Source organism: Apteryx mantelli, chromosome 2 (genome assembly GCF_036417845.1).
Source record: "Apteryx mantelli isolate bAptMan1 chromosome 2, bAptMan1.hap1, whole genome shotgun sequence".
NCBI classification, from domain to species: Eukaryota; Metazoa; Chordata; class Aves; order Apterygiformes; family Apterygidae; genus Apteryx; species Apteryx mantelli.
The window spans coordinates 161469822-161494865 of NC_089979.1; the positions used below are offsets into that span (position 1 = coordinate 161469822).

A 25044-nucleotide genomic window follows, 5' to 3' on the forward strand; every position below is an offset into this window, starting at 1 on the left:
AAATATTGTACAAATCAACTAACTCTGCCATTTCTCCTGCACACTTATACCAGAAGCAGAAGCAGGCTAAGAAATTACTATTTTCACATGGGACAAGAAAAATCTTCTTGCTCATGTTGTGCACTTGGATTGCCCCAGCACTCAAGACTTCTGGACAAGGACCAGAGTTCCCCATGATAGGTGCTGCACAGGCAGAAGATAGTCTCCAGCTTTCAAAGCTCAAAACCTACTGCACAGAAACACTGAGGTAGACATATGAAACAGACACCAAATGAGGGTTGGGTGGAAGGTCGAAGACTCAAGATGAAAGAACATTACAACAATAAAGGGCTGTAACCTTGATAAACTTCACAAACTCAAGCTCAAGGCTGATCAGTGCTTACATTGCCCATAGATAAAAGATAAAACTGAAGTCCCAAGCACATTGCCATTAAAAGATTCAGTAGCTCTTGTTGATGCGAGAGTAGGGTTACTGCTTTTTGCAACCTGGCTAAATTAAGATCTAGAGTTAGTAGATCCTACCATACTTCAGCCTCCAGTTTCAGTTAGGGAAACAATTCCTCATTTCCAACCTTCACTGCAGTGCTGTGACACCACTGCAGGGTAACTGCCATGGTGCGTCCCATAAGTGTTAGGGACAAGTGAATGATTAAATGTAACCCATAGCTTGTTCTGTGATGAGTCAAAGGTGAGTCCAAATCCTTAAGAATTCATACAAATACAGACCTAAATCACTATACCAGGAGCAGGTGCCCAATGCCCACTTTAGAATAACCTGCTGAAGAAAGCACCAGCTCCAGAGACACAGTCTGCCAAAACTTTGTTGTTCAGTCTTAGGAAGATCCTTCCTTAGATATGCTTTAGTTTGTTTTTGGTTTTTTATTTATTTCTAAACTGGTGACAATCATCCCCATCACAATCGTTAACCATCTTTGTAAAATGCTTTCAAAGTGCAGAGGAAAAGCTCTCCACTCTATTTATTATTATTAATAAAAACAGTCACCACCATACATGTCACTGTTTCACATGTAAGACTATAAAGAGATATTATTTTTGGAGAATAGGAAGAATCCGATTCTTTGAGGCCAAAGTGTTGCTACACTATGGATGATATCCTCCAACCAACAAGCTTTTAGAGACTTAAGATGTGTCCAAGTCACAGCAGCAGCCCTTCAGACTCCTGGACAAAGTTCTCAAAGCATGTCTAGTAAGTCTTTCCTCTCTCTCTGTTCTTTATTTTAGCTATGTCATAAATTTTATCAACACCTTCTGTCATGAATAAAAAATGCAGGATCTGTATTACATTAAGACTTACATTTGAGACCAGAATAATGAAGAGAGTTCCTGTTTGGATTTGACAGTATTAAAATTTGTTTATTAGTTCTTCTGAGATGTTGTCCAAGACCCATGGAATTTTTATAATCATGCCTGATTATATTCAAGTTTTTAAGATATTGCTTCATATGATTTATGACCAAATAAACTAAGGTTCTTCAACTTGGAGAAGAACTGATTGAACAGGACTAGAATAGGGTCCCAAAAGTCATAAGCAGCATCAAGAAGATAAATAATGAATTCTTGTTCCCTGTCTCCTCCAACATAAATATTAGGAGGCATTAAGTGACACCAGCAAGTAACAGGTTCAACGCAAATAAAAGGGAATATTTCTTCCAGCAGATGGTAAACAAACTGTGGAAGTCTCAGTCCCAGAGTACAGTGGATGCCAGAACTGTATGTGCGTTAAGAAAGAATTAGGAAAATGGAAGAAAAGTCCAACAAAGATTATGGCTCTTGAAAGGAGACAATCTTCAGAAAGCCCTTGAACCTCAGATTGCTGGAGACTAGAAGCATATCCTGAATTATCATCATGAGAAACTTGCCCACTTTTTAAAGTCTTCCCTAAGCAATAGCTCTTGTCAGGGCCAGATGCTGGAACAGATGATGTCTGGGTCTGATCCAGCACAGACTTATTTATATTTTCAACTTCTAGCTTGTGCTCCAGATCCTGAAGAAATGCTTGTGTGCCAACAACCTACAAGGTGTTATAATAAAAGATATTAACACTCCCTACAGACCTTGCCCTTTTATATCCTTAGACCATTAGGGCCGAAACATCATTTGTTATAAGAGGAAGTTACATAGTACAACATTTTATTTTCCACAAAATAGGAATAACTGAGCCAAGAGACAGAATATTACCTAATTATCAGCCATTTTGAAAAAGATTACTGTCTAAATAACGATCCTGTGTCAGCAACAGAGAATATTTTCCAAACACGTACTGAGTTCTGAAGAGGAAAATCTAATTTTAAATATAGCCAGTAAAGCATTTGGAAACTTGTAAGCCTATCAGGATATTTCCTAATCACAAAAAAACAGCTGATGAAAGCTTGTTCTTAACTTGAAGTTCAATACACAGGTAAAGTAGCTTCTTAACCCAATGATTGGGGCCTATTAATTTTTGGTAGCTGTTTCTTGAGCATTACCTGAACTGATGGAAGTTACATTACTGCTCATAACAGCATTCCTATTCAATTTTTGTTATTCCCTATGCTCTTGCTTGCAGTTATCTCAACGAAAACATAACACTTCGATAAGGTGTATAATTCCAAGATGATTGCATGAAAGTTGCTCCACAGTTGGAAGTAGGCAATGAAAGTCTTTCCCATTATTTCTTAAAGTGCAACAAGTTTAAAATCAGGTGCTAATCTGTTGTATGTACTTCTGGTATGAATAAGGAAGAACAAAGGAAGCAGCGCTGATTTGTTAGGCCTGTAAGCCTGACTATTATATTCAATACAAGCCATCAACACAGAGCCTGAATTAATGAACAGAAAATTGGTCCGCTTAAAAGAAGAACAAATTGATCTGCATTATATTCCAAGCAAAACACAGGGAGGTTTAGCTAGTCTGTAAGCTGTATTATCTTAGTCTTCAAAAGAATCAATGAATAATATACTCGGACTTCTCCTTTGAAATGTATGATTTGTTCCAGTGAAAGAGCATTTATTTAAATGGGACGTACCTCAATCAAAGACAAAAAGCATTGCAGCAATCTCTGTCTGTAATGAATTCTGTCCAGTGAGCTGATGAGAATTTGCAGCCTGATTTATAGCTGTCACCACAGCTGATAAAGGTCATCACTGCATCTCATTTTTTATACCTGCCTTTCTTTGGGGTGAGTGTTCAGTGTAAATGATGCTGAAAATTGTAACTTTCAGGCATAAAGCCATTTATTCCATTATATAATGAATTTCTTCAACAGCAGAGTTCACATAGCCAACTCCTCCCCCTCTTTCAACTTCCAGGAAATGGACTGGTTGGTGGAATATATTACATGTCTGTTTGTAGACACAGACATGTAGTCACACTTACAAAAGTGACTGATGGCAAAAAGCAGTGATTACTAGAAATAACTGAACAGCCTTGGTGCTATTCCGAGTCAGTGTGGAGGAATGGGAGTCTTGGCACAAAGTTAAAAAAAAACCTGATAAGCCAAATGGGCGAATGCAGGAAACCCAAGACAGATGATGTATGTGCAGTGTCACAGTTTCCTAGCTTCTCTGTACACATCTTTCTCAACTTCAGGCAGGAAACGCATACAGAAAAAACAGATCTAGCTACAGGGAGTAGCTTGTAGTTGCTGAGCCCTAGCCATCATCAGATTTGACAGAAGCAACACACACAAGGGGTTTGCTTAGCCTGGCAGCTGTCTCCTGTCCTCTCATTTAGGGTGAAACAAGATAAAATTGCTGGGATCTCTCTTAAGGGAATAATGCATTAGGCACTATGTCTGAATATCCACAAATGGCTAGCAATTTTGGATACTTCCATTTTCAGGCATGCAAACCTGACAAACCCTTCACAAGGTTTTATTGTCAGAAAAAGCACAGGGGCCTCTGAAAACCTGGCCCCCTTGGTGCTGACATGATGCTGAACTTGAACTGACAGTCGTAACTCAGGAAAGAGATCACGAGGTCATCACTGATAGTCCTCCCGAATCATCAGCTCAATGGGCCGTGGCAGCCAAAACAGCCAACAAAACGCTAGACACCATCAAGAGAGCAAAACGGCATGCATCATTTGCCATGATATAAAGCCATGGTGCACATCTTGAGAACTCTGTGTAGTTTTGGTTTCTGCAGCAGGCAGAGATACATAAAGAGAAACCGAAATGATTAAAGGAAAGGTGCAACCACTTAGGAGGAGAAATGGAAAAGGTTGAGAGGTGATACCACTGAGGTATACAAAATTATGAGGGTCGTAGATAAGTTGCATGCAGAACTGTTATTCATCAAATACCATAATACTAGAACTAGAACAGTGAGGACTTCAGAACTCACTGAAGATACTAAAAAAAAAAAACTTTTTTAACACAATGGACAGTAAACTGCAAGAATTTCTTGGCACAGGTATCAGATTTGGTGTGAAGGCAGAAACTATCAGTAAGTTCAAAAAGGGAGTGCACAAACTCATGTACAACAGGTCCCCCAACAGACACTAAAGGGAACAGGCATGGATATATCCTCTACCATCCCTAACCCAGTGCTGCTCAGTTATGGACCACCAAAAGGGGCCAGGCTCAAGTCCAACATAGTAGCAGCTATTGCCATGGTTAGAGACCCCACTGGGCGAGAGGAGCACTTGTCTGACCCAAAAGAGTGTTTTCCTCATCGCCATGCTCATGGGGTTCTCAAACTGGGCACCAAACTAAATAGCTCATCACAGTGGACAAGAAAGTCTGGGACTATTTTCTCTCTGGAAGAAGTGAGTTTGACTACTGGCAGATGTAAGGAAACCTAAGGTATTACATTCCAGCTACAGGAACGCAAATTTGCACTAATGTCAAGACTCAAGAATTTACGGCTGTAACGTTTCTCTGATGATACTAAGTAAGTACATATTATTAGATGTGAGAGACTGCTTTATAAGATAATTGGCAAGACTGGTATGCATTTGAGGAGAATTTTCATGATTTGTCAGAGATTATGGAAAGTAGTAGAAAGCAGAACTATGTGATAAAAGATACGAGGGAATAAGAATTCAAATTCATCTCTAAAACAAAATTTAATGAAATTGAAATTTTCTATCAGTTTAACAAGTAGGGAATGAAAAGCAGAAAAATAGAAGTTACAAAATTCACATCCAGCAAGTTAACAATAATATTTAGTGAAAAGCAAAAAGTAGTATCAGGATTGTTAGGAGAGCTCTGGTCATTTAGAGCTATAGACTTAAAGGAAAAGGCAACATCTCAATCCTGTAGTTTCAGCTCCACAGATGTGAAAGATAATTGAATGAGTCTAGGTCAGTATCAGGGCAATTATTGTTCTCAATCCCTAAGATTAAGGGAGATTGGTGAATAAGGGAAATTCAAGTTCTGAACAATTTCAGATAAATGAGTCTCTGGATAAAAATGTGACCAACAAGGCTAGCCAACAAATTACGCCGTGTCAACAGAACAGACTGCAGAATGCTCTACTGGAGCGAGCTGACATCGTCCTCCCGCGGCGGAGGTCACATTGCAACAGGCAAAGTACACGGCTGTGATTTAGCTGTTCACCGCTGTATCTAATATCAAAGGACCACCAAAAGAGGAGTAAGGACTATTCTGCTATTTCTCATCCCTGCTGTCCACCTGTAGGGAGATAGTTGCTAGGCCTCCCTTCTGTCATTACCCATGGCAGCTGGCAGGCAGTTAGCATCCGACGGACTTTACAATAAGGCTGGAAACTCTGAAAGGTCCTCTGGGCTTTACACAAAGTGAAAATACTGTATCCTATTCAACTGGATGAAGGCAATTACCGGAGCTGGAAATGAGTCAAGAGAACGATGTTATCATCCCATCTCTTCCAAAAAACTTATCATGGGAGCTTTAATGACCCAAAGCAGTCAGGACTTTAGGATTTTATCTTACATCTAAAGGACAGCACTTCCATCAGCTCCGTACCACTGACCACCACCGTGCTGAGAGCACTTGCTCAGCAGTGGGGCAGACAGAGGTTTCCATTTGCTGAAACGCTGACGTCAGTTCCTGAGCCGGCTGTGGGTTTCTTGGAGTCCTCCCAGGCAAGTATTGATCAGACATTACTGGTTAGCATTTACAGTCCAACAAGATAACAGGAAGGAAAGTTGCAACAGTAGGACAGATGGTATTTCAGACGGAAAAGACTGGCAACGGCTAGTACTACAATCATATTCACTTGGAAAAACACATGACTATGAGGCAGTGGAATTAAAATAAAAAAAACTTTTGCTTGTTTGGCATCTGAACAAGTTTCCCGAGGGGTCAGGTGAGCTCCAGCACAGCGGATGGTAGCCAGAGGAGGGGAAAAGAGCGGGTCTGCTCCTCGCATGGGCTTGGACAACTTGCCAAAGCTCACCCCCAGGACACACACACTGGAGCTGAGAAAGGAGTCTGGCTGGAGAAAGCAAATCCAGGATATCACACAGTAAAGAAAAGTACCGGCTGTAGTGACTACTGACGTTTGCAGTGCTGGGGAGGATGGGCCCTGCTGTAAGGAGGCCAGTTTATACCGAATTGCGGTATTTCCCTGTCAGAAGAGCACCGCGACCCCGCTCGGCACCCAGAAACGCTGCGTGTTCGGCTGCAGCGGGTGCTCGCCGCTGCGACTAGCGGTATTCGCACCAGCTCCCAGGCCCACGCACGGCAAACCCCAGCAGGCAGAAAGCAGCCCGTAACTGCTGAGCAAAGTAACAGGTTTATACATCAAAACCAGCCGTCCAAACAACTCGCATTAGCATTCTGTTGCACACGCGTGGAGTTTAAATTGTGGAGGACTTGGCATTGCCAGTAAAAAAGAGCTTTCTGAGTGACAAGGAGGAGCAAATGGGACAAGATGAGGCTGCTGTGCATGGGACCCAGATAGTAAAAAACCCCTTAATCCTGCAAGAGGTAACACAACCACAGTCTTCAGAGACTGATTTTTGAGACAGAGAGCCTTAGGTCTTGGGAAATAATGAAAGTAATGAGGTAAACCACAGAAAAGGGTAAACTAAACAGAGAAAAGAAAAACTGACAAAAAAAAATCAAAGATTAGCAAAGCGTATCAGATAGGATGAAAAAGATTGACTATTGTACGAGGGGTAACAAGGGAGAAGGACAAGCCCAGGCACGCTTAGAGAAATACTATTTTTACTTTGCTTTCATGAAAGAGGAAATTTAATCTTATTTATTAAGCCTGCAGGATTATTTACTCACTTAGGACAGTATCTGCCTTACTGAAGCCAAGAAGGTTTGCATAATAATGAGAGCAGGCCCCCTCAAACTTGCATTCCCTTGGACAGGTGTGTTTTATTCCTCAGAACAGCACGGGCAATAAATGGTCAACAGATGCTAAGACCATGCATAGTCCCTAAGTGCTGTAAAACTTAACTATAGAGAATATAATACAAAATAAAATCAGATTCAAGGCTAGACAGATTCAATCCCAAATTCAGGTAGAAAAGAAGAATGTTTCAATGATGCTTTTAATATTATGATCTCTTGTTCTTCAAGACTCACTGCAATGCATCTATTTGATATTTATATCATGTACCCATAAACAACTGAATCTGAAATTCAGTACCCAAAGCACAAGCCAAGCCTGTTTTGGTACTGAGCTGTTTCCCAGAGAGAAAATGCAGAAAAGACTTCCCATTCCTTGTCCCCTGGTGTTGCAGTAAGCTGATGCTGGAATAATTGAGAGAGAGGGAGGGAAAGAGGATGGGTGGTGGATGTGTTGGGAGAAAGGCATCGAAATCCCAGTCCCACGCCCACAGCTTCGCCCTTGCCCATGTGCTGGGGAGAGCTGGTCCTTAGGCTGGGTCTTACAGAGCCAGGCATCAGTCACCCACCAATGTCCCTGCCACTGCTCTTTGTCTTAAATCCACCCACCCTCACCAGCAGTTCCTGTTATTTCCGCCTTGCTAATCTGCAGTGCAGAAATCAGCAACAGTCTCTTATCCTTCCTGATACTGATGCAAGGAAGCAACAGGGGACGGAGAGCAGCTTGCCTTTAACAACATCACTTTAATTCCAGGAGACAACTGAAATCCCATTTTTATCTTTCTGCCATTATTGGTCATTATCCTTCTACTGCTTCTAGCACTTTTTTTTTTACGTGAGAGGCTAAAAGGAAAACTTTTTTTAAATAGGTGATTTAGCGTAATGTAGCTAAATGCTGTATAACACATTGCATTGGTATATTAAGTAAGTGCGACATGATAGAGTGTGCTTTACTATGCTAGAAATAGTTTTAATTGCTCGTCGCTTCAAAGCAGCTTGTACTTGGCACACTCATACAGTGCTTTTACAGTCATACCAGCAAAATAAAAGACAATCATAGCTCAGGAAAATTCCCCTATCAATGTGTATCTCTAGCAAGCTTGTAAATTAACCTGTCAAAAGCTCTAAGAAGGCTGAGTCCCGGGAAAACTTATAACTGTAAAAATCAGTAATACTAGTCTGTTTCTCTTTTTTTGTCTAATCCCAGATTTTTCAAGATCCAAACTAAAAAAGATTATTCTGCCTTGCTGAGAGAACGCCTCAGCACCATGCTGGAAATCCAGACTGTCCACACCTATGAAATTTTAGTTCCAAATCCGAAACCAGAAATAATTCTGCTGCTGCCTCTCATTTGCTAGACTGAACTCTACTTCAAAGAGCCCTAATCTGAGAACTCTGTCGGCACAGACCATGGCGCGGTGGCACAGGCATGAAAAGCTGAAGTCCGTGTGAGAAACAGAGAACTCGTTTCTGCTTCAAATAACTCCTCTTCCCTGCCTCTATCTGCTTTTATAGCACACATTGGGGGGGGGGGGGGAATGCAAGAGACTGCAATTAGGAGAAAGATGAACAAGAAATCCTCAAGAGTAAATCCATTTCAACTCCATCCAGTGCAAATCATCCCCATTACAAAACTGCTACAGAATCCTAATAACAACAGGAAAAAAGATGCATCTTCTTGCTTGCTACCCTCAGTTCACCTCACTATAATACCCAGCGGCGGCATGGGGACTTTGCAGGGCACTCTGAGCTGACCTTGGCGTATTCCAGAGTTGCAAAGCCTTCTGCAAAAATGCTCTGCCACCTTCTCTCCTACCCCAGCTGGGTTCACATCACGTGCCTCTTCGCACCCTAGACATTACAGCAGCAGCAGTGAGGTTGGTCCTTGGTTACCAGAGGCCAGACAGCTGGAGATATCCAGATTACAGTCATCACCTTGATTTCCTGCCAGAAACATCTCGCATTCAGCATAGGCCGAAAGCAATTCATCCCCACACGACTTATTTCCAAGGAAATGATCCCTGCTGCATTTATGCAAGCCCCACATATTTTTCATAATCTGACTGTATGTCTAAACAGCAAAACGAAGCAGCGCGGGTCATAAACAGTGTGCATCAGGTAACACACAGCGTGCATCTGGGCTAGCGGTATCTGGCTAGCATGGGTATCGCAGCCCGAAACACGCAGCGGCACGGGCTGTACTGGGGACTGCCCGTCGGTGTAAAACCTCAAGGGCTCCTTCGGGACTAGTTGCTAGCTCACGTTACAGCCCAAGGGGCCACTCCTTCGCGGCCACCGCCGCCCTCGCCAGCTCGACGAAGGCGGCTGGCACGCGTTTGCAGCGCTGCTGTGCCGGGGGGCCAGCTGAAGCCGAGCCCCGCGGCGACGTCTGTCTTCCCTTCCCAAAGCACCAGGTCTTATCTGCCTCGTTTAGCCTGGCTTTGTTGCACATAAATGTAATAATCCATTTGACACCCAAGAAGAAAAGGAATCTATGAATAAATTTTCATTAAAATGTGACCCCACAGCTTGCTTCCTTAATTCCTCTGCGCAATTCCTTGTCTCTTGCTCTTCGCCCCCAACCAAATTACACTTGTTGGTGGCTGTGACAAAGAACACTTAAAGTAGTTATTTTCCTTTTTGTTACTATTATCACGGACAGAGTACTGAAATTTCAGTACAGACTGAATGAGATCTTTGTATATTAACAAGCAAATTAGATGGTGTCTATATAGTGCTGGCTAAGGTTTTAATTACCTTTGTGTGCAACATTTCATGATCCCTTTTATACTAACTAATCACTTAAGGCATGCCTGTGGCACTCTCTATGCCTGTGTTGAAGCCCCGTTGTAAAAGAAATTTGAAAGAGATGTAGTCATCACTCGAACTCAAAGCCTTTGAAAATGCAGGCAGATAAAACATCAAATGTAACAACATTCTACACGTTTCGGTTACCAGTCTGTGGTTTCTGGTTTTGGACTAGTCACAAGAGGGCACTGCTCTACAGAGTCTATGGAAACCTGTTCAACACATGCAAAGAACCATCAATAAATAATTGAATACGATTGCAGGTAGAGGACCTAGCAATGAAAGGCACTTGAAAGGGTAACAGAGATTCACTGTAACCAAGTGCAAGGGGATGGATGGCTACTGGGAGGAACAGTCTGCAATTATGCATACAAGCTAATGGGTTTTAAATTAACAGCAAATGAGAGAATGAAAAAATTAGCATCAGCTAAGTATATAGTTTTCCCTTAAAGTCTCAAATCTCTTTGCCTACGCTGACCAGGCCTGCTCCCACAGGAAACCTCATATCAAATCAGAAAAATGATTAACTGAATTTCTTATTCTGCCGCTAATGCTAGGCAGCGTCAGTCTAGAAAAGCAGCACTGGCTGCTGCAGAGCCCTGCTAGCTCCATGGTCCGGGTGGGAAGACCCCGGTGGGGGCTCTACCAAAAGAATGACTGGTCCGTTTTTGAATCCTGATCAACACTTTGTCCAAAAATATCTTCTCAGTGGGTTCCCTGGGTTAACAACTTTCAGCAGGTGGCTTTATAACCACAGAACTCCCTTTGGTCTTATTCAAGCAAAGGAAAGTGACTTCTTTATATTTTTCATTATTTTCTATATCCTTACATCACCTCTTTGTCACTCCAGCCATTTTTTTTTTCTTTTTATGGTGCCTCTCCATGCTTCTGTCATGTTCTTTATCCTTCTCTGGACCTTTTCTATTCCCACCACAATCTATCTATCTTGATGGAGCAACCAAAATTCACCGTAGTGATCAAAGTGATAGTGTCCCTCAAACTGGGTAAAAACATGCTATTTTCAGTATTGTTTTCTCCTGAATATAGTCCAGTATTGTTTCCCTTAAACCAAATTGATTGCAACTGAACACTGATCATAAGATCTCCCTTTCCTGCCCTAAAGGGAGAAAAACAAATACAAAATAAAGAATTCTAACAAATCCTCTCCTGTTTTCCCTACTCAAATCTATACTGGCTTGATAATATAGCCATGTCAGCCATTCTGTGCCCATCAGGAAAAAAAACAAAATAGGAATATGACAATTATTGGAATATAATTCTACTCATAAAAATATCTCCCTTTGTGAGGAATTAAAAATAGAAAAAGAAAAAATAAATAAAGAATAAATGTTAACAGTTTACTGGTTTTAAGGCCATATCTTATGTAGGCTACTGAGTTCAGTTTCAGCTAAATGCTTCCAGGCAAAAGGTAATAGAAAATTCACACAAATGTTGCCCGTGAAACAAAGCCTGGAAGAAGGAAAATACTGAATGTATGGAATAAATATACATAACACATGCTCTCGTTGATATTAAAAGAAGGCTGGGGGAATGTAAGAACACTTTTTTTTTTTTTTATGTCACAGTTTGCACCCCACACTCCCACTAGGAAGAAGAATAAGGAAAGAAAAGATACTTCCAAATTATTAATAAGCATCCTGACTTATGAATAAGCCTTCCAAGAAATGCATCTTGTAGAATGAGTCAGCCCATCAATTGAAGCAATAAGAATAAACACAGTGGAAACGTCTTTGCATTACCCGGCTTATACGCATTAACCCTCTTATGGTGTGGAGGAGACAACGGCTCAGGCCCGCTGGCCCCAGCTTCTGCTGACACTGCCAACTGGGTGAGCAACCCGTGCCAGCTCCAGCAGCGGCTTTTCTGTATGGGCTCTTGTTCACTAGGAAATAGGAAAATTGACTGCCAATCGGGGAATGAGTATTTATTAGGGTGATAATAGATTAGACTATTGGACATGAAGACTTTCTGGAAACTTTGCCCGGGCAGAATTGATGGATGTTTTACATTTGTCAAAGTTTTGCAGACACTTGTCAATCCACCGGAAAGTACCACTGGAGTCAGATATTCCTACAGCAAATGCGTGGCAAGGCCAACATCTCCGGGCAACATCTGGACTGACTTACACAGCACACATGACCATGTTGAACATAACTGCAACCATCCCAACGTCTCTTGGAAATGCAGGATTTATCACTCCTGCAAGGTACTGTTCACTTTTATAAGCACAATAAAGTCCAGTGAATGCCAAAAGAACCATCATATAAATGGCAGATCCATAATTTTGCCTTTTTTATTCCAGATTTGCTTTTGTGTTGAAACTTTTTTTCCCTTTCTTGTCTTGAGTTTACAAAATTTCCCACTGCCTTTTTTTCTTGATTTTGTTCACTTTTACCATCTGTGCCACTATAATTTGCCTTTGCTGCAATGTTAATATGCTTTGAAGCTGATTATCTCAATTTTGTGAATTATTACAAACCTTAAGGATTGAAAAATCAGGCTTAAGGCTTCAGAAGAACCTGATATTATTTAAATAACTTTTCTAATCAAATAAAACATTGTATTTGTTTCATTTATATTCCAGATTCGTTTAGTCTTTGGAGAGTCATTTGGATGTAATTTCAATAATGTCTTTGAGAACTAAAAATTTTGGGCTTTATTTCACTCTTTTTTTGAATTAAAGTGAGCATTCTTGTAAACCACCTGTCCCCAGAAACTGGTACTTTAGGTGTAGGAGCAAAATGAAAATTGGAGGTTATACCAAGCTGGTGGCATTGTAAAGGCTAACTCCCTGCCTGGCCATACAGGCTCTGCTTACGTGTTCAGCAATCTTTCTCTCCATCAATCAAATATTTTAGGCATTTTTTCTCCACTGTCTTTTTCCTTGCATTTTATTTTCCTTCTTTCATTTCTTCACACTTCTTGTGTTACCTTGAGTTCTTTTCCTGATAAGCTGGAGGCTAGAAGTGTTTTTTTAAGAGGTGTTTTACTACTTAACTCAGGGATTATTTTGTATCATGCATGGCAACTTCTGCTTCACAGTCACTTACAAGATCACCTTTTCTACCAGAGACCCCATTCCTGGCAATGGAAAGAGATGTTAGCTAAGTAAGCAGTTTTAAAACTCACAGCCAGGAGTACAGAACCAGCACTGGTTTCACATCAAGCTGTGAAAGCCATGCTGGGGCATTATTTTGCATGCTTTTATGGCACTATGGCCACTCAGCGCAGTGTAATTTGATACAGGGACATGCAGATTTTACTCCAATGTAGTGCAAAATCTACCTTCTCTTTGTAGTCAAACAAATTATATTTATGAATACACTTGCCTTAAAATGTCATGAAACCCAAGTCATTTTAACACACTTAGGAGGTCAAACCCTGATGCTTCTATTTAATACTCGTGTGTGGTTCTGATCCCATCTTCTCAAATATGATATGTTTGATATAAAAATACAAAAAGATATAAAAAATGCTCAAGAAAAGACAAGGATGGTCCAAGGTATGGATCAGCTTCCATTGTGAGGAACAACTGAATGTGGGAATATATCAGAGGTCTGTCAAAATCATGAGCACAGCTGGGGGTTACTGTGTATTCCAATACCAGAACTAAAAACCACCAAGCAAAGCAAACGGGAACAAACATCCAAGTGAACAGAAGGAACTAGTTCTTCACGCAACGGGTACTGTGAAACTCCTTAACACAGAACACGGTGGATGCAAGAGAATTATGCAGACTCGAGGACACTGGACAAGTAACTTGCAAGATAAATATATTTTGGGCTACTAAATAGTCAAACCACAAAAGGACTGGGAAAAATGAGTGTGGAGCTGGGGCAGACGGGGGATGATCACACGCGCTCGCCTCTTGCCTGTGCATGCACTTGTCACCACTCCTGGAAACAGAATACTGGTGTAGGCAAACCTTTGGTCTCTTCTGTTCTTAACTGATTTTTACTGAAGAGAGATTTGCATATCTACATTTCAAAGTAGAAGTATGTTCTCTTGATCAGCGATAATCATTTAATTTTAAATTTCAGTTAATGAGTTATGGAAGGCTGGTACCATTTCTTCAAAGGAAAAAAAAAGTTCTGCTTCAATATGTTCAACAGCTGAATATGGCCAGGAGATCCAAATTCACAAGATTTTCTTTGTTAGGTAAGTAAATCTTTGCCTGCTGAATTTTCAATTACAAATATCTGATACAAAGTTTAATCACCAAATGTACAATATTTTCATCTCTGAATTAAGAAATTACTGTATCTCTGCATATATTTATTTAATGTTCGTTAACAGGGGGCGAGTGGAAGAATACGTAGTGCTCTAATTATCCTTGGTAAGCACTCCGTGTTGAACAAATGTCTAAGAGCAGTGGAGCAAGCTCAGTGACAGTTACTGAGTTAGGAAAATGCACTTTGCACCGAGCCAAAGTCTTCAACAAAGAATCAAAAAGGGGTCAGGCGGTGTGGAAAAGTGAAACATTGGCTGCCTAGGCAAGCAAAAGTAAGCCAGTTACCAGTGCAGATTTCCTCCAAAAAAGAAGGCATCTAAAGATTGACGACGAGCTAGCCTAAAGACATAACCCATCCTGGAAATCCCCACCGGAGATCCCAGCAGGATGTTGGCATAACCAGGATCAGCTGCTTAGCGAGAGGACAGGCACCCTGCAGAGCTCTCCTTTCTCCATCATCACTCCTCACCATGACTCCTTTACGCTCTCCCCTTGCATCTGTTTCTCACCCAGCACATCCTGTAATTATGCACCTCATTTCTTCCAGCTGCTTTTTCCTAGATGCTCGCTTTCCCAAAGCTTTTCCACCCTTAGTCCAGTCTTCCTTGTTTTGCTCCCTCCTCTCTCCCTTTAGTGCTATACACCCTTGAAGAGCCAAAGGAAACAAGTACAAATTCAACCACCCAGGCTGCAATAACAACCATCCTCGCAAAGACATATTGAAAACAATTTCTGTGACACCAGTTCCACTTTTGGCACCTGCTTACTTGACGGCTGGGGGCAGTTGGCAGCTCACAGTTACCAACTTTGCAAGGGTAAATGGGTAAGTGCATCTATCAGTTGCACATAGTACATGCAATTGCTCGTCTGGATTAGGCTTTCTATCTGTGTGTTAGTTAAAAACCCTTCTCCCAGTTACTTCTCTGTAAAACCAGTGCAATTACATTGGCTCTGAGAGCAGCTGGTTTTGATTTCAAACCAGTACGAAAAAGAAGAAAAACTGGATCCTTTTTTAACTGAATTCAAACTGTTAAGCACAGAGGCAGAACCAGTGTGTGTGTCTCTTTTCCTTTAACAGCAGAAACACTGCTGATGTGAGCTGCATCTTCAAAAGCCACCCACAGATGCAGTAGCTTCCCATGGCAGAGTGCCGTTTCTTTCCCATTTCCCATCCTGCTGCTCTCCTTTTTTTTTTTTTTTTAATAAAAAGGCTCCCCTCTGTGAATTGGGTGCAATTGCAATAATTCTGTCTGTCTGGCACAGTAAAGGGGCCCAGCACTGAATTCAGCAGCTTTGCATTAGCCACTAGCCCGAGCGCTCCATAATCACGAATGCTGCCTGGACCCACTCGGCGTTGCCAGACCACATCATGTAAAGCATGGGGACACTGCTGTGCATCTGGGTGCAGCATAAAGGATGAGGATGGGGAGGAACAAAGCTTCTACTTAATTTTCATGGATTTTTATCTCGAATCTGCAAACAAATTTAACACACAAAAGAGCCCTGGCTCGGAAAGCGCTCCTGGCTTCCACACCTGTTACCACTTCAAATTATTCCCAGATAGCTGTTCCTCGCTAGCAGACACTTTCGCGGCAGGAGGCACTGCCTCATTTTTGAGTTACTTTGAGAGAAAAGCACTAAGTTTAGAGGAGCTGGGCTTGAAAGTGAAATGGGGAATTTGTTTTTGCTAAGGGCTATAAAAAGTACAGGAAACCTGCTTTCTGTTCCAACACGTAAAAGTGTTACCATCAAGTTGCCTGTAGGGAGGAGGTATATTCTTTCTGCTCTCTTTTAAAAATCAATGGCAATGGAATTAGGTAGTTGCAAGAAGTGGGTGTTCGTAGTGCCACAACTAGAACCAAAAGTGACTTTCTAGGCCACGTCCTTCCTCTTCCAGTCCTCTTTGATTTGCTAACTGTTCTCTACAAAATCCCCCGAGCAATCGAATATGTTTTCCAGCCCTTAGTCTTGGATGATTAAGCCATTTCTCACATCACTTTCCCGATTTGCAGTCTCATTGTCACCCTTCTTCACAGCTCCAGTCCTGCCTGTCTCCCTGCGCCTCCTCTCACATCCCAGCTTTGTGGGTGCAGGGCACTTTCATTTTTCCTGGGCTCCTCCCACCAGTGACTCCGCAGCCTGTTCTCACACCGCTCAACAGTGCTCCTCCAAAGCCCTCCTCATCCCTCCCTTCCATCTCACTTTCCAAAGGTGACCTTCACGCCACCATTCCTGCCCTCAGATCGGACTCTTCACTCAACCTGGTGCGATGCAGTGACATAGCAGCAATGCAAAGGTATTGCATCGAATGTCAGACGCCACGTTTTTTAAAAAGTGGGTGTTTAGAGTCATGTTTTGGTACCTCAGTAGGGCATTGGACTCAGAGCTGCTGAGACTCAACAGCAGTCAGTGACACCGGGAGGAATGGTCAGTGTTCAGCAGGCTTTGGAGAAAGTAGGTTACCAGTGGAAGTTCCTAAATAGAGGGTTAGGTACATGAAAATCTTGGCCTTCTCAAGTGTAAAAGGTTGTCTGTCTTTACTATTGCAGCCCAGGCTCACTCCAGAGCTCTGTTATTACTCCTTTCTTACTGTCTTCTCTTGCTGCATTCTAATTTAAATATATTTAAATACTCTAATGTAAGTATTGCAGCGCCAAGAATGTTTTTTTCAAAAGTATGTATTTCATTACTTGCAGAAATGAATGTTACAATAACAGAAATAAATATGACAATAAATGTGCTTGTCATGAAAGCTACCTAAACCTGCAAGGAGCAGAAGTGAGCCCATGGCACTGCTTCTGCTCCAGAGACTGGGTGGTGGCACTCACAGTGCGGCTATAAATGTGCTTGTTTGCTGTAACACCCTGCACGGACTGGTCTGTCCAGGATGAGGTCTAAAATCTAAATTATGATTCTAATGATTTAACAGGTTGCTCCCTTCTTTCCTGTTGTAACAGTCTAGACAAATTATTTATTGTTTTGGCAACATAGGACATCAGCAAAGCATTTGGATTGAGAGTAGCAATTAACCATCTTTAAAGCACATGGACACTTCCATTGCCACCAGCACTACCTGGAAGTTTGCTATGTGCCTACTTAAATAGCATCTATATGTTCACTAATCACAACCCACAGTTTCCAAATGCCACCCTAGCCACTTCTGCCCATGGACGTGTGTGTCCAGCACTGCCACACACTCCCACACGTTGCTAGACTAGAGCCCTCCTTCAGCCGTTGCTCCTTCTTTCCTCTAATCAGCACAGTGTTTTCCTTTACTGCTCTGTCTTTACCTCAGCACTTTGCCCATACAGCTGCTCCAGGCTGTGGGGATCTGTGGCGTTCCTTGCAGTTAAGGGCTGGAAGTTCTTTGAAACCTTAAATGCCATGAACAGATGTGCTGTGCACCAGAAAACTAGTTGTTTATATCAGAAAATATTTCAAGGACATTTGCAAAGCCAAAGCACTAGCTAGGATATGATGTTTGGCACACCAGATTTGGGAGTGGGACAAGATTTCTTTGAACCATTAAGCCCATTAAATCCTTTCTTTTAAACCATTTTCAACATAAACTTAAAATATATTGAGAATAATTAACTGGGATTTTAGTTCAGCAAGCTGGGAAACAAAGCAAATATTCAGAAAGAGTAACCCAATTCCATTTATGCTTTCACTAGATTTATACTAAGATAAACACCTGGGAGCGGTTCCTAGTTTACACCCAGTTAACATAAATTGAGAACTGGGATGAGCGTGTGGCCCAAAACTTGCAGCGCCTGCATTCAAGGGCATCTGCACTGATGTATACCCCTTTCCTAATGCAGATCAAAAACATACATGAGATTGAAAACTGCACTGCACAAGGAGAAGGAATTTGTTCCTCTGGCGACAAACTCAGGACGATGATTTTTTCTTTCACTCCAGCAGCCCAACAATGTCAAGGGAAAGGCACCCACTGCTTTACAATTTAGATGGTCACTAGTCCACAGCCAATTTTTTGGCCCTTGGATCAGCAGTCTGAAGAAGCCTGCACTCCAGCTAACCATGTTATATTTCTCTAACAATGTAATTTTAGTCTTCAAGGCTGTAAAAGTAGCACCTTAACAGAAACCTTTTTTTAAAAATGAAAAATATTAGCACTTACAAAATTTGTGATATCTATGTAAAGCAAAGTATAAATAATTCATTTACTCCACATCCGCATCATTTGAAATGCATCGGTGCTTTTATCAATACAGCGCAATGAATTAACATTGCCCAGAATAGGCTTGGGGGCATTTGGGCTATCTAAGTTTGTTGATCTGAGCAGTATTATTAAAGGTAAACTGAAATAAATTACCTCAGTTACTACAAGACAATTTTTTCAGCATGGTAAATAAAACGTATTAGTTCTAGGTCATTAAATTCAATATTAGGCTTAAAAAGATTCTATAATGTTATTAGTAAAACATACAGTGAAACATATGTGGTTCAGTATTACAGACAAAAGGACCACTCTACTATACCTAGATATTAGTTATTAGTATATTTTTCAGAAGGTCTTTTGACATAAAAGACTAACTGCCATTTTCAGAAGCTAGACATGGAGTGGTTTTGGCTCTCACTGCCAGGCAGGTTTCCAAATAACTAAGACATTTCTGAAAACGGCATTCAGAACCTTTTGCTAATTTACCCTCTACTCCTCTTTGGGTAAGAATAAACAATATTTTGCCAATGTTGCAGGTTAAGTGAGCTGGGCAGGGACCTGTGACAGCTGGGCTTGATTTTCAGATATTTTTTTAGTCAACCTCCTATGACCCTGAGCATGTCGTTTGGTGTTTCTATGCCTCGGTGCTCCTCACTGCATGGGTATATTGCACTCTCCTTTCACTCCTTACCCTTTTTATTTGGACTATAGCCTTTTTTGTGCAAGGGCTGTCTCATCGTGCCTGGCCAGTGCCTAGCAAGAGGAGACGCACTCCTTGTTGGAGCCTCTAGTCACTAACATACAGCCAAAAATCCCCTGGCAGCAACCACTGCTATATGCACTCTGTCTTGCAAGATGCCAACAGGAAGGCTAGAAAATATCGTCCAAGAAATAACAGTGGCATGTTGCACCCAATCCGTCACAATAACCAAGGGCAGTATATTATAGGCTGCTATTATATTTTTCTAATAGCAATAGCAGCAAAGCACTTTCAGTGTGGGCAAAATGTATTTGCCATTAAGTACAAAGAAAATAAAAGATAGGCATAGCTCTCCATGAGTGGTGCATGCAATTCAGTCTTTACTGCCTTTTTTGACATCAGGTAGCATACTGCCTCCCTGTGAAAAAGGACGACCGCTCCTGCAATCCCAAGGGGCAGGGAAGAGAAAACGGGAAGCCAGATTCAAAGCTGACAGAAGCCACTGCGGCTCAGAGAAAGCATTCATAATCCGACCTGCTTCTCACATCATGTTCAGGCAACGGTTACTGTCTTCAGGACAAATCAGACAACTGAGCTGTTCTGCAGTATCCAACACTGGCACTTGTGTTTATCCTGGTTTTGGTCCACCATTACGGGAACACTGCAGAATCGCAGTGAGATTTTCAGAAACGTGAGCTAAAATCCTCTATCAGAACCACAGACTATAGGAATACAGGAAAAGCCTAATAATTGCGAAATCTAGTTACAAGGTAATGCAGCACTTGAGCATAACTGATAAGCAGTTAGAGACTAGACTAACGAGCGGGCCATCTGTCATTCACAAGAGGACTAACAAAAGGCGTGCGCAGGACACTTGTGATATTGTACGGAGGAGGATATGCAAACGAGGAAATGTCCAAATACAACATTTAAAGATACACAGTATGAAATGAGCATAGTACAGCTGATAATTGGAGCTTGCATGCATGCTTAGCATATGGACAACATAATTATAGTTGTACAGTTAAGGAAAGTTCACAATAGAGGATGATAATAGAACAACGCAGGATACGATGTACTGAATGATGAATAGAGCAGCACAGGAGACGAGGAATTGAATAGATGTATCTGGAAGAGAGCCACAGCTTGGATTTGTGGTTGGATTGCTAGGAAAGGCGGATGTCATGGTGTGCTATCTGATCACCAGTAGCATCTCAAACATCCTATGCTATGTATCTACTATATATACTGCTGTGTCATCTTCTACACTGTCCTGAAGACATAAACCTTCACAATAAATCCAGGGTTAACTTATGCTATGGGGCAAGTCCAAGCAACAGCAATCCTTGGAAGAAGTGGAACTAAAAACAAACTCTGGAACAATCGATTCTGGCCTATGAACGTGTTGCTCCGCTCTGTGGCGCTCTTACTGATTCAGTGACAATGATGACTGCCGCAGTGGAAGACGCCAAAAGCAGCAGCTGATTAAACAAAACATTCCTTCCTCTCCCTAAACCACCAGATAAAAATGCAAACTGGAATTTGAATTTACAGCAGCATTACAAAAATTGTAGGAGGTTCAGACAAATTTCCATTTTTGGCTCATCTCCCACTTTATGCCAGTAAATTTAATAGCAGTTCCAATAAAAAGGATGCAAACATATCCATGAACCAGCTTCAAGTCACTATTGAAAGCTTAGGGAAATCTTGCAGTCTTTGCGTTGGAAATGTAGTTATGTCAACTTTGAACCTGATTATCCTTTTCTTAGATCCTTTGAAATCAATGGAATGACATAGCTATTGATTGGAAATGTTATTTCCACTTGCCCACCCCAAATCAAAAAAAAATGCTTCAACATCAGTGCATCCCAGCAATTTCAGTGAGCTTTCAGTATGGTTTTAAGTGCTATCCTGAATAGAGGTAACTTGGAATTTTAACACTCGGTCTAAGATTTGCTGAAGTCAAAGGAAAGACTTTGTTCCTTCAGTGGGTTTGAATCAGCCCCTCACTTACTTGAAAGAACACAGATATTTTACTGGCTGAACTATTTTGGAAGAGAATCACTTGGATGATTCAAATACTCCTAAACGTGCAGCATGCTTCATCTTTGGTGAGGCTATCAAACTCCCATCTTCTGCAATAAAGGGAAGAAATAAATAAAGAGGGAAAAAAGGAAGGAAATGTAGATTTGAAAGGAGCCAAAATGATTGCATTTTGCAGTTTGGTATGCAGCTCTCTGAATGACCGCAGTATTTTGATATATAATTAACAGCAGAAGGGGAACAAGGATATACTACAACTAACTAGATTTTAAGAACTGTGCTGCTGCCCCACAGAGCTTAAACTCATTTTGCCCATTGGGTCCTACTTCTAAACATGCAATTTTTCTGCTATGCCATTGCAGTACTCTTGTTGCACCAAGTTTTACCAGTTTGGCTTAGGCATTTTCAGAGTCTTTCATTTGTATTTAAAAAACTAAGAACATTAGAACAGTAGGAACATGTGCCTGGGAATCAGGGCTACTGGTCTTTCATCTCAGTTGTCAGTGATCTTAATCAAGATCTTGTCGCTTACCCAGCTACAGAGAGCTGTGAAAAGCAACTATAATGCAAAAATGTAATTAATGTTGTAAAATGGCTTTGGGCCCTTTGATGAATGGCATTGTAGATTAGAGTTTTGTCCTTAAAAGCTAAGTTATCCTGGGGTAAATCTAGAGAATTACTATTGGCTTCATGAAATTTCTCTAGATATAGTAAAATCAGAATGTGTGGCATTAGTAGTACAGCAGCAGGACAAATCCTTTTAAAATATTGATACGGGTTTGCACAATACTACTTTGTATTTTATCCTATACAGGAATAATACATTAGTAATTTCAGATCAAGCAAGGCTGATTGATGCTAAGTTGCACTGGAGTCAGCGAGAGCACACAGGAGGAGGGAGACAGAGTTTAAAGCATGACACTACTGGACTCTTAATAAAAGTGTATATGGTGCCAGTGTGTGATCTTAATTGGAAAAACACAGGAATATTGCATTTGTGCAGAAGACTGAAGTTTTGTGGAAAAAAAACCCTTGTATCCATGAAAAGCTATAGTCGTCAGAGGGGGAGGTAATAAACAGTTTCATGATGACACTTCATTCTCAGTTCCCACAAAAGTACGTTTAACTCATTATCATTCCATCATACCCTACCAAATAAAAAATTAGCAACAAAGGTCTCAGTAAAGCACTTCTTCCTTCATTAGGGCCATTAGGGACACCAGTGCCTAAAGAAGAATGCTAAACAAATAATTGCCACCCGCAGTGCAGCTAATATTTCCATTCTCTTTCTTCACAAAGAGTGGTTATGGGGAGCAGCGTTCCTTAGAGTATGCAACCTCGAAAAGAGCTCCTGCCTGACAGCAGGTGTGTTTGTGAAGATGCATATCGTCTGCAGTCACCTCTCCACCAGAAGTGCATAGCTGAATTGGTGGGAGAAGTTGGAGCTAGCTGTGCTGAGGGTGACTGGGGAACGCGTTAATTCAGCACAGCCTTTTAACGCTCTCTCTCTTCATTGCAGGTATTAAAATTGTTCTCAGTGGGCCTAACAGACAAGGAAAGCCAAGCACAGGTAAGGACTTGATCCAATTCCCCACTAAATTCGAAAGACTAATAACTTAGCTAATAATAGAAGCCGGACTGGAACGTAAATGAATGGCATACCAGAAATCATTTTATTTCAGCCAAAGCTTATTCAGACTGCAGCAAGTTCCAGCGGGAGCGGGAATCCACACCCACAGAACAGATCTACTCCAGCAAATACTGCCTGCATTAATTCCAGGATTATTCTGTTTTCCCCTGACTAGGAAACATACAGCAACATAGGATGAAAAGAGCACATGGCCGGCGTGCGAGATCTGGCCCAGCTGCTGCTGGACCACTGTTTTGCTAGTTGCTAAGCAACACTTCACCTCTCGGCTGGCAAAAAATGTTTTGATGAGGGAATATAAACCAGAAGATTTGTTTATGTAAAATAATGCCTGTGATAGTGCTCCAGCCACTTCTTCCAACCACCTGCTCCATCGCCTACCGAGTTCGGGAAGCTCTTTGGGACGATGGCTGCGGTTCTCGCTGCACAGCCGTGAGCCCGGGGGGAATTCTTGCATAAAAAACAGTAACAGAGCAATGGTGTTTGCATATTTATCATGAGGAAAGCTGGAATAGGAAATCTGAGGATCGAATTTCAGGATCAAAGGGAAGAACAGAAGGAGTAAAGAAGAAAATAAAAAGAGGGACCTAGAGAGCGAATAAGCGAAGGGAAGGCATTGCAGCGCGTTCAGGTCTAACTCACCGGTTATCCATTTAGCCTCCGGGTCATGAATTTTGAAATCAGCACTGAACAGATCTTCCACCGTTATCTTCTTCTTCTGAGACAAGCTGTTATCTTCAACTGTAAAACATTTGAAAGCAAACAGCTTTTAGTTCTAATTTGAGATGTATCTGAAAATACAGCAGCTATGAGTGCCATATCATATCTCATTTGGAAATGACACACTAAGCTTTCTGCCATGCATAGGCCCCTTTACATTGTCAGTATTATGAAAGAACCACCTCGTAGTTCACGGTTAGAAAGCATCTTACTATTACCTCCTGGCTGTTTAAGCCCGGACACAACAACTACAAAAAGACCAAGATGCGGTCCAAAACACATGTGTTTGAACAGACCCTGATAAAAAAAAGATTTTAAAAAAAAGTGCCAAAAAAGCCATAGCTCTACACAATTCTGACTATCCTGAAGGGTATTAAAACTATTCTGAACATTAGGACTGTTCTGAAACTACTAGTTAAATCAATAGAAACTAAAAAGTAACCTAGCTTTCAGAATTTATATTTTTATTTCCTGAAAAAATGTCACACAGGACTGGACTTACAGATGTATTTAGCCTTCTAAAGCTGCAGATGGATTATTTTAGGAATTTGAGAAAGGTTTTCAATGAGAATCCGACACTTAACTGCATAGATATTTTTGAAAAACCTGTGAGACGTATCCCTAAATCCGTAGGTGGTGGATATCTGGCCCATAATAATCTTCATTTTTAGCAAAAGGATATACAACTTCATTGGCAAACACAATAGCTTCATGCAAATTTGGACAGCTTTTTAAATTGAAAAACCAGACTGCAATTTTCACATTCTGGAAGATCAACTGGTAATGAACAGTGTCCCTCATTTCATCCACCCTTCTTTACTCCATTCTGTAGCACGCTCCCCTTCCCCTGTAATGATATACTTACTATGTCCCTTTCTGCTGTCCTTCATACAGTCATCTTAAAGTCTTGTGCAATATAGGAACAACAAGAATACAGGTATCAATCTGTATACAACTATTCAATGACAATTTCAAGACTGAAAGCGTGGTTACTTATTACAAAAACCAAAGAATACTAGAAAGTAGCTCATGGGGTTGCAGAATTTTTAAACAAGCTATTAAATGAGTCACATCCAACGGTGCTCTGGGACACAATAACAGGTACGTAAGGGGAGTTCAAGCTTAAAAGTCTTGCTTTCTTTGGCACCACCTTCAAGGGTGCTCTTAGATATTTTCCGTCCTGAAAGTCTTCTGGTCGCAGCGTGCAGTGTCACACGCCGCACGATCATCCAGCCAGAGCAGGTCGTGCGTCCGCTCGCATTTCTCGTGACTCAGCCAGCAGCTGCCAAGAGATTTCTGAGGCAAAGCACAGTCTGAAGAAAACGCAGAGCTGATCTCTCTGTCGGTATTTATATTATTCTTACAAGAAGATCAGTCTCATCTAGGATACTGCTGAGACTAAGTA

General features: G+C 41.3%; 1 protein-coding gene across 1 annotated transcript in view; it reads right to left on the reverse strand.

Annotated features, from left to right (window-relative positions):
- The window catches only part of DPP6 (dipeptidyl peptidase like 6), a 438719-nt gene that overhangs the window by 154098 nt on the left and 259577 nt on the right, over positions 1-25044 (reverse strand). The window contains exon 3 of the mRNA XM_013943645.2: positions 23562-23660. Coding sequence (XP_013799099.1) covers positions 23562-23660 — 99 coding nt within the window. The remainder of the gene's footprint in view (positions 1-23561; positions 23661-25044) is intronic.